The sequence below is a fragment of the Lagenorhynchus albirostris genome, chromosome 20 (genome assembly GCF_949774975.1).
Source record: "Lagenorhynchus albirostris chromosome 20, mLagAlb1.1, whole genome shotgun sequence".
Classification (NCBI taxonomy): domain Eukaryota; kingdom Metazoa; phylum Chordata; class Mammalia; order Artiodactyla; family Delphinidae; genus Lagenorhynchus; species Lagenorhynchus albirostris.
In genome coordinates this window covers 38,856,813-38,867,360 of record NC_083114.1, presented here as the reverse complement: position 1 = coordinate 38,867,360, position 10,548 = coordinate 38,856,813, and the positions used below count along the sequence as shown (strand labels likewise).

The window sequence follows — 10,548 nt, the reverse complement described above, 5'->3', positions numbered from 1 at the left end:
AACCTGGAAGAGGGGTCCCTGCCTTAACCTGGGGAGATCAGGGGGTGCTTCGTGGAGGAGGTGAGGCTTGAGTGGAGTCTAGAAGGCTGGTTAGGAATTAACCTGGGCAGAGAAGGAGGGGAAGTGTTCAAGGCAGAGGAAATAGGTGACACGCATGACACGTTCTTGGCACTTTGCTAGCAAAGTGTGCTCTCAAGGTGGTGGTAAGAGAGGGGTCATCGGGAGTAAGTCACAGGGGCCTTGAGTCACATCAGGGAGTTTGGGCTTTGTCCTCAAGCTGGTGTGCAGAAACTGAAGGACTGTAAGCCGTGATGGTCAGATTGTCTCCGCTGCAGTTTGGAGCATAGATCGGAGCGGGGGGGGGGGGGGGTGCCTAGCTTGGAAACAGCTGCAATGCTCCAGGTGAAAAATGAGGAGGGTTTTCAGTGGAATGGGGAAGGAGGCGGTGGCTGCCAGAGACATCTAGCAGTTACGATTGAGAGCTCTTGGAGAGTGATTGGAGGCAGCTAGTGAGAAAAAAGGAGGCATCTGGGGTGACTGTGGGTGAGGGTCTTCCCAGACATAGAGGAAGCAGGTGAAAAAACAGGTCAGAGGCAGAAATGATACTTAGCTTTGGACAAGGTGGGTTTAAGGTGCATGTGGGAGAACGTCCAAGAGGAGAAGAGCAGAAAACAGGCTTGGTCTGGGACTGCACAGAGGAACTCCATCTGCAGTGGACCCTGGTACTTTAAAATCAAAGGCAGAGCTCATTAGCTTCAGTTTACAGATAAAGCTCAGCGAGGTTAAGCAGTCTGTCCATAGTAACACAGCCATCAAGCAAGGACAGGAACTGAGATCGGATTTCAAGTTCTGTGGTGTCCGTGACCCCCAAGTCTCGTGCTAATTCCCCTGACCCAGGATGCCCTAGCTTCTGCAAGGGAAGGGGTGCAGGGGAAGAGGAGGCAGGTGTCTGAGTATGTTTCTGTCTTCTCTCCACGTGCCTTCTGCCTGAAATTACATTTGCCCAGAACTTGCCAGCAGAGGCATTTCTAGGTGGCTTAGAGATATTGAGAGATGAGGAGAGACTTTTTTTTTTAATATTTATTTATTTACTTATTTATTTGGCTGCGCTGGGTCTTAGCTGTGGCATGTGGGATCTCCAGTGGTGGCATGTGGGATCTAGTTCCCTGACCGGGGATCGAACCCGGGCCCCCTGCATTGGGAGCGCAGAGTCTTGGCCGCTGGACCACCAGGGAAGTCCCAGAAGAGAGAGACTCTTGTCTCCTGGTAACCATAAGCCCTCAACCGGCACACAATAAGCACGTTGGTGGTTGTCAACTGGTGAGGATTTCCACAACCGTGAAGTCGGCTGGGACTATGCCCAGAGAGGCTGGTGCTATGACCGCAGCCACCTCAGGGACTCAGGAACGGAGATGCTGGGGACCCCTCCTATCTCCCTCCCTGACCAGCTGCTTCTGTCTTTTGAGTAGGTTCTACACTAGAGTGAGCTGAGGTCGGAGAGACTGAAGCTTTCCACCATTGTAAAAGTGAGCTGAGGTGAGGCCACCAGGGCCTGGGAGCAGGGTGGAAAGGAGTGTGGTTTCCAGCCCAGTACCCTTGACAAAAATCTTGTCTTAGCCCTGGTAATCACATCCTCAGAGACGTGTGCCTCAGCTCCCTTCTAAATCAGGCCTTCCAGCCTACCATCTCTCAGGGTTGTTTTTTGGTTTTTGGTGCGTGTATTTGTCTCCCGAACTAGATGGCAAGCTCCCGGACACGGTCTGTTTTGTCTGCTTGGCATGTTCCTAATTCCTGACTCACGTTTGTCAAATGAATGAGTAAATGAATGAGTACCCCCTAGGATCCAGGCTCTGGGCCTCACAGCAGAGGCAGCTCTTGTCTGTTTACTGAATGTGCTCCAGCGAGCAGAATGTCACTTTCAATTCTGCTATTGATGGTGGGGTCAGGGTGCACTAAGAGGTTCCTTCCCGCCTCCCCTCCAGGAAACAGATGGTAAAAATGCTTTAAACATTGCTGCTTCCCCTAGCACCCTCTGCGCCCCTATCCTACTCCACCCAGATGCAGCCCCAGCTCCTTTTTAACGAGGGCTGAAATGGAATCAGCCCAGATGGGCTCTGGTAGTCAGTTCTCCTTCCTTGTAACTCTGGGCACCACCATGGGTGGGATGAAATTTCTGTATTTTGTGAGCTGTTCCCTCTTCTCTCCACAAACTTCCCAGCCTTCCTCAATCCTCTTCAACTTGTGCTCATACTCCTTTTTTTAATACTCCAAAGACCATTTCTCAGGCTGTAACTTAACTTACGGCCCTTCAATCCAATAACAACACATCCTCACTGTATGCCAGGCGCTGGCTCGGGCAGGGAGTGGGGGTGGGGTACACAGATGAGCATGACATGACCCCGCCCTCTAAGACTCACAGTTTTTGGTGTTTTTGGGTTTTTTTGGCCACACCTCATGGGATTTTAGTTCCCCGACCAGGGATCGAACCCAGGCCCTTGGCAGTGAGAGTGCGGATCCCTAACCGCCGGACTGCCAGGGAATTCCCTAGGACTCACAGTTGGCTGGAGAAAGCAGACATGCCAGTTATCATCTCAGGGTAGAAAGAAGTCCCATTTAGTTGGAGAACCAGGCCAGGGCTTGGGAAGTAGGTGGCTTTTATGGCAGGCACCTAAAGGGACAGAGGAACCCACCTTTCTGAGGTGGTGAAGGACATTCAGGTGGAGGAAATAGAGAAGCAAAATCATAGTTGGGCCTGTGTGGGCAAGGACCATGGGTGCAGAGCATGGGGGGGGTAACCTGCAGATGCAGGTGGGGGTTGTTCATGGTGGCTCTTCAATGTCAGGTGAGGAGACTGATCTGACTCCAGTGGGAGCCATCGAAGGTTTATGAGCTGTGGCGTAGCAGACTCTGAGCTGTGCTTTAGGAAGGTTAGTAGGGATGTGCGGAGGATGCTGAGTAAAGGGGAGGCAGGGAGACCAGTTAAAGCGTTGTTCCCTTGGGGAAGGGGGCCTCATGCCTGTCTCTGCACTCATGGGATGTAAGAGGGCAGTGGCAGTGGGCTAGGAGTCGAGTCTCCTGTGTGGTGACTGGTCTCTCTTAACCACCCCCTCAGCCTGAGTTCGGTTTGCCTTTTCCCCATGTCTCCTTTTGTCTTCTGGTTTTTCCCAGTTTAAGCGAAGAAGGAAATTCACAAACAGCCACAAGCAGCTCCCCCTTCCTCTCCCTCTTCCAGCCTGGCTCTCTCTTGGCCCAGGCTCTGCCTGGCTGGGTCTTAGTATCCTGGCCCCCTTTGCAGGGTCTCCGGCTGAGAGATCTCTCTTTTTACTCCGTCACTGTCTTCAGATGCCCACCCTTGGGAATCAGAAAGCTGTGCTGGAGCAGTAGTTTTGTCAGTGAAGCATGGAAGCAGCACTGCTCTACTCCTAGAAGATGCTCATCACCAAGGGGCCTGCAAAAGGAGGGGACACCTTGCCCTTCCCCAAGGGAACTCACTCTGAGTAGGCCTACAGGACCCACACCGGTGAAACAACTAGAGGCCTGTAGAGGGTTGGAATGTTCTCCCAGCTCAGAGAGGATGGGTGGGCTCTGTCTGCTTCACACAGCTAGTAAGTACAGAAGGCGGGTGGCCTAGGGTTTTGTTTGTCTAGTGCCTCAGACATGGCACTCGGAGAAGGGAGAGCTGGCATCCGATGTGGGCCCCTGCGCTAGGTCTCTTTGATTTGCAGTGGGGAGTAGTCCATCCAGAGAACTCTGGGCTTTTCTCAGGGCGAGGGGGAGGATGTGAAGTCTGGACCCCATTTTCCTTACACCTCCAGGGCTCTGGACACGTAGCTCATTGTCACTGTGAGGTTCATAGCGCCCTCGAGGGGCCAGCGTCCCAGGGGATTCCCAAGCCCCTTAGGGGACGGACTCATGGGGCGTCCGCAACCCCGTAGGTAAAGCTTGCCCGGCCCTCCGGAGGTGTGGGGGAGGTGGCGGGGCTCCAAGCCCCGGGACTCGACCCGGGCACCCGAAGGCCCCCGAGTCCTATCCCTGTCTGACCCGGGACGTGCCATGGGACAACTGATCGGCAAGTTGATGAGCATCTGCGGGAAACAGGGTAAGGGGAGCACAGGGCATCCGAGCGACCGCTTTGATCCGGCTCCCACCTGTCCCCCTATCCCCCCGATCTGGGGTCGTCTGGGCGCATGTGATGGGTGACCTCGGGCTCGGAGGGTCCTGAGTGGGGCCTCCCCGCCTGCTCCGCAGTCTCCCCTGCCCCCTCCCCGCCCACTCCTCGGTGGTCGCGCGCTTCGGTGCGCCCAGGGGCGCAGGTTGGGCGAGACTCCTTCCTCCGGCTCAACGCTGTCGCCGGTTTCCTGCGATTGTGACTGCACGCTCGCTCGGCTCTTTCCTCAGACCCCTTCTCTTGGCAAGCCCTGAGCGCCCCCGACCTTTGGCACAATCGCTTTTCTGGAAATGTGGAGCAGGGAATGTGGGGCTCCGCTCCCATTTCCACTGTTCAGGAGTGGCGCAGGTGTCTCGGCCCGGTGGGAAAGAAACCTGTCCTGTTGTTTTTTGTGGGGGAAGGGGGCGGGGGAGCAGAAGTAGTAAGGTGGGGACAGGCCCCCCAGCCTGCTGGGAACACTTGTCTCCTTCCTGGGAGGCCTGGTGGAGCACACAATCCCTTGGTCATCGGGTTTGGCCCTGACCCTGCCCTTCCCCCGGATGCGTCCAGAACACAGGGTTATCATCGTGGGACTGGACAATGCAGGAGAGACCTCCATTCCCTACCAGTTGTAAGCGACTCTCGGATGGGGGGCGGGGCTGGGCCTTCCCACCAGACTGACAAGCATTTAGACCAATCACCGGAGCCCTTCCCAGCGTCCTCGGGTTCCCCTGTAGCCAGGAGGATTGACTGGCGGAACCTGGTGTGACCTTCCTGGTAAAGTGGCCGCTCAGTTCAATGACTTCTCGGCCAGGCCTTTGAATCCTGCTCCGTATGAGCAACCCCACTGCTTCCCTCCGTCTACCCCCTACCCCTGCCAAACCCGGTTGCGGGCTTGAAGCTGTCCGAACCTGCCCGATGGTCTCCATGCTCTTCGCTCCCCCTAGCGTCAGGTCTCTCCTTCTAACTCCTGCACCCCAGTCTGGTGTCTTCATTTTCTCCCCCTTCTTCAAACCCAGAAGGTAGGGCCAGCTTTGGGTCTGCCTGGTCTCTGTAGCTCCTGGTCTAGCAGAGTCTGGCACACGTGCTGAGTAATTATCCATCGGAGCTTTTCCCGATATTTACTCTGGATGGCATCTCTCCTGTTTGGAACCTATTTGCTTAGGAAAATTTTCCCCTGAAAAAGTAATATATATATATAGTTTAATTAGAAGAAAAGAGAAATTCAAACAATACAAGCATATATAGTGAAAAGTAAGTTTCCCTCTCATCCGTAACTCCCAGTTTCACTTCCCAGATTTTCCAGAGGCATTCCCTACGTATAAAAACGTGTGTGTTTTCTAAGTCACTTTAAACAAAGCCCCTTTCTGATGGCCCTCACTTATGTCTGTCTCCTTTTTCCGATCCCTGGCTGCTCCAAGTGTGGTCCACAGACCGGCAGTGTTGGCATCATCTGGAAGCTTGTTAGAAATGCAAAATGCTGGGCCGTAGCCCAGACCCACTGGATCACAATGTGCACTTTAGCAAGACTCCCAGGTGATTCAGCTGCATATTAAAGTTTGGGGAGACTGCTGTAATAAATCTCCACTCTCTGGGGTCCAAGCCAGGCAGGACTTGGTCTCACTCCTGTCTGCATTCCCTCATGCCCAGCAGAGGCTCCGTCAACCTGGGCTGAATTGTTCTAAGTTAGATTCAGCCTGACTTCAGGTGGGGGACCAGAGCTGGGAGAGGACTGGGCTGAGCACCTGGTACCCTCTCCTGCCTCCCCAGCCTGAAGAATGAGGTGGTCCCTACATGTCCCACCATCCGTAGCAACGTGGAGAAGATTGTTTTGCAAAAGACCCACTTCTTCATGGGGGACATAGGAGGAGAGGAGGCTCTGCGCTCCGCTTGGAACACATACTCCTCCAGTGCTGAGGTGAGGAGGGTGCCTGGGCTTGGAGGAGCTGTGTGATATTAGCCAGTCACTCAACCTCTCTGAGCCTTGGTTGTCCCATTGTGAGATGGAGACCATAATAATGACCTCCCTGGGTTGTGAAAATTAAATAATAAAACAAGAGCTAATTCAGATATGTCAAATACTTAACGCAGCGCAAAGCCCGTTAAAATTCTCGAATACTTCCTGGCAGCTGTCTGCTTGCTGGCAGCTGTCTGTTTGATGCCTTGGATGGGGCAGGCCCTTTGTCCCTGGGGGCCTTACTTTCTCATTCCGGCAGCAGCAGAATCCAGTGGTTTCATTCCTGGAGTGAGAGCTGATTTCAAGCTCCAGTACTGCTACTCATAGGCTGTGTGGCCAAGGGCAAGATACATCACCTCCCTGACCCTCAGTCTCGTAGTTTGTAAATGGGCATAGTAACAGTTCCAGTTCCACGGGGTTGTGATGAGGCCTAAATGGAGTCATGAAGGCCCAGTGCTTGGCATAACCTCTGGCACACAATCAGAAGCTGTGCTCAGTCCACCCTGGGTCTGGATAGAAAAGGGAATTCAAATGGGACTAGGGCAGTGAGGTCTTGAGAATGCACAGTTTGTTTTCTGTGGGACTCACATCAGGGCAGAGTGCAGTGAGCAAGGAGACACGTTCATTGAAGGGAAAGCCCATCACTCACAACTCGCCTTTGCTGGTCAGTTCATCATCCTTGTGATTGACAGCACGGCCCGGGATCGACTGCTGACCACTCTGTAGGAGCTGTGTAAGATGCTGGCCCATGAGGTAAGACTCCTGCAGTTGGGAGAGGACCCGGTGTACTAGCTCTGTGACCTCAGTCTACTCACTTAGCCTCTCTGAGCGTTATTCCTAATGCCCCAGTCTCTGAGAACCTCCATCCCAGCAGCTTGGGCGGGGCGAGATTATTCCAGATGAAGGGCAATAACACCCTCAGCACAACTGATCACAGAAGCCAGAGTTGCAAGTTCAGGTTCTGACCCCACTTCTCACGCATTGTGGGACCCCAGACAAGTTACTTCACCTCTCTAATCCTCAATTTCCCCAAGTATAAACGGAGAGGATCATCAAATTCCTACCTCCCGAGATCATTGTAAGGATACTCTGAGCTGGCTGAGAGGCATTCCAGGAGCTGTCGGTGTCACTGGATGTGGTTGTTAGTGTTGGGCAGGACCTCCATCCCCACCCCACCTGGGAAAGCAGGGGAGGTAGGGAGGACTCGTGGGGCCACGGGAAGGGGGGCTGGATCCTGGCAGGCTGACTGGGGCTGGGTTCCTCTGTCCACAGGCTCTGTGAGATGCTTCCGTCCTGATCTTTGCCAATAAGCAGGACGTGAAGGACTCCATGACCACCGTGGAGATCTCCCAATTCCTCACCCTTAGTGCCATGAAAGACCACCCGTGGCACACGGCACACACAGGGCTGCTGTGCCCTCACCGGGGAAAGGTTAATGGCTGTCCCACCTGGACCTCCAGGGCTTGGCCTAACCAGTGGTGCTGACGACTGACCATCAGAACCTTCTCCTGTCTCTCTCTTGTCAGAATCTGGCTCACAGTTAGCTCCTGGGTCAAGACAGCTGAGCATCTACCATGGTTAAGATGCTGTGGGTAAGCAGTGAGCAAGACAGGACAGGGTCCCTGCTCTCTAGGGGTTTGTTCTAGTGGGGAGAGAGGTGACACTCCACCTGAACACAAACATGTTAGGTACTGAGAAGTGCTTGAAGAAAGTGAAATTGAATAACAGGGATGGGTTTGCTTTAGCTCTGGTCGTCAGGGACCATCTCTACTAGGAGGTGACTTCTGAGCTGAGACCTGAATGAAGAGACAGCCATGGGAAGACCTGGGGGACAAGCCTTCCAGGCAGGAATCTCTGAGTCCTTTTGGCCTTGAGTTTCCTTGTCTGTAAAGAGGAGGGTGATTATACCTGTTCCCTCCCAGAGTTCCTATAGAGAATTTAACATTCATTGGGCACCTATAGTCCATCCTCCATATCCATGGGTTCCACATCCTCAGATTCAACCAACTGCAGATTGAAAATATTCGAAAAAGAAAATGCCAGAAAATTCCAAAAAGCAAAATTTGAATTTGCTGTGTTCCAGCAATGATTTACGTAGCATTTATATTGTATTTACGACTATTTACATAGCATTTACATTATATTAGGTATTATAAGTAATCTAGAGTTGATTTATAGTATATAGGAGGATATGCCTAGGTTATATGCAAATATATGCCACTTTATATAAGGGACTTGAGTCTCTGAGAATTTGGGTGTCTGCGAGGATCCTGGAACCAATCCCCTATGGATATGGAGAAGTGACTGTACTTTGTGCCAAGCACTGTTCTAGGCACCTGAGAAACAGCAGTGAACAAAACAGACAAAAATCCCTGCCCTTGTGGAGCTTATTTTCCAGTGGGGGTGGGGTGGGGGGTTGGGAAACAGACAATAAACAATAAAGATAAGAAAAATATACAGTAAGTTAAAAAGTGATAAGTGTAAAGGGGAAAAACCCATAGGAAAGGGAAGTTGGATGTCTGTTGTGGGGAATGTTGCAGTTTTAGATAAGGTGTCCAGGGAGGGGCTGCTGAGAAGGTAGCTGCTTAAACACCTGAAGGATGTGTGAGAGCTAGGTCATGGTCCTACAGAAAGGACCTCGAATCAGGCCTGGAGAATTCCCCTTCCTCTTCCCTCTCAAGTGGAGTCACAGCAGGCTGGGGGCATGGATGCCCAGTTGAAGAAGGGGAGACTTTAGGCAGGCCAGCCCAAGGAACCACACATTTCTGGCAGTGTCCTTGCCAACTCCTGGGTCAGGAGGACCCCCTCCCCCAAACCACAGTTGGTTCAATTCAATCGGCATTTCCTAAGTAACCCCCATGTGCCAGGCACTGTGCCAAGTGATACAGACATGACCAAGACTCTACTCCTTCTCTGGGGTTGCTCACAGTATAATGGAAGAACTTGCTTATGGAGCTTCTTCCCAGGCCTTTGAGGCCACCCTGGTACTGACCCAGTGATGGAGCGGGTGGGAAGGGGGCACTGGAGCCTTGCGCAAAGACATTGCTAAGGTGGGTCTCCAGGCCTCTTCCTCAAAGAAGCCCTCCCTGACTCCCAGACATCCGGAGGCCTCTGTACATCTCCTTTCTAACCTTTATCACAGCACGTAGTTACAGAATTGTTTGATCATTTGTTTAATATCTATCTCCTCTGCTAGACTGTAAGCCCTAGAGGGCACGTCTGTTTTTTCACCAGTAACCCCTAGCACAGTACCTGATACGTGGTAGGTACACAGTCCGTTTGTATTTGTTAACTGCACACAAATTTGGTCGTTCCATCAGTCAGCAGGGGCTGGGGGCTGGGAAGGCCATCATCCTCATGGGATATGTCGACCCTTGCCCTGTTCCTCTGTCCCTGCAGGCTGCCTGCCGGGCTTCAGTGCATGCAGTCCTGGGCCACTGTCAACTGACGTCAGCCTGAGGCCAACCAGAATCTTTGAGGGTTTTGCATGGACGATGTGGGTGGAAAACCCAAGTGACTATTTGTTATTTTTCTGCGATTCTCCGATGGGACCAGGGACAGCTATGGGCAGTGAGATTGCCACTATCCACCCAAGCCGCACTGAGGAGCTAGACTGAGCACGCTGAACTGCTGCAGACAGGACAACAGTAAAAGCTGCCCTTCACTCCATGGGAGCAGGTATCCTTCTTGGAGACACCAGGGAAGCTGTTGGATGTGCTGGGGGATTCGGAAGTGGAGCCCCCTCCCCTCAGCCCTCAACCTCTCTGTAGGAAAAACGGAGGACAGAGTAAGAAACCCTGGAATTTTTCTTTATTTCCTAGAACCCTAACCCTAAGCCCCTCACCCCCTACTCCAGCTTTCTGGCCCCTTAGCCATCTTTGTCCCCTACCCTTTGATCCGAGGAGATTCCAGAAAGGTGAAGGGGTCGGCTCAGGGGAAGGAGGGCAGAACCAAAGGCTGGGAGGGGAGAGGGCAGAGGACAGGACCTTCTGGCCAGGGACAGTCCCTCACACTGCAGGGACTTCTACTCCTCCCTCACCCTCCCCTTCCCTCCGACCACAGCTTTTGAGCTTTAAGCCACACCTTCACTCCCAGTGTCCTTCCAGTGTGAATCCTACTCCTCCCAAATATCTCAGATTCCTAGAGCATTTGCTTTTCTTGTCTTTTTGTAGTGATTTTTTTCACACTGTAGTAGGAATTTTATGAAGGTGTAATAAATGTCATTGAAAACTGCTCACCTCTTATTTCTTCTTCTGCTTGTGCCTCAGACTGGCTTTTGGCTTTCATACAAAGCTCTCAGGCAGGGGAAATCCACCTTGGAAGTGGAGGGGGGCTGCCTCAAGGGTCTGTCTGGCTAGGGGACTGGCTCTTTGGTCCTGGGCTGTGCAGCCCTCTGCCAGGTGACTGATGCCGCACTTGCCAGGACTTAGAGCTCTGGGCTCTG

The 10,548-nt window shown here is 52.7% G+C and overlaps 1 protein-coding gene across 1 annotated transcript; it reads left to right on the top strand.

The window, feature by feature from the left end:
- Positions 1 to 4,053: 4,053 nt before the first annotated feature.
- ARL5C (ADP ribosylation factor like GTPase 5C) lies at positions 4,054 to 10,288 on the top strand. Its single transcript, XM_060134549.1, is given in 7 exon segments — positions 4,054 to 4,099; positions 4,718 to 4,778; positions 5,918 to 6,065; positions 6,774 to 6,857; positions 7,377 to 7,499; positions 7,501 to 7,535; positions 9,504 to 10,288. Coding segments are annotated over 7 exon segments (546 nt in total). The 3' UTR covers positions 9,553 to 10,288.
- The last annotated feature ends 260 nt before the right edge of the window (positions 10,289 to 10,548 follow it).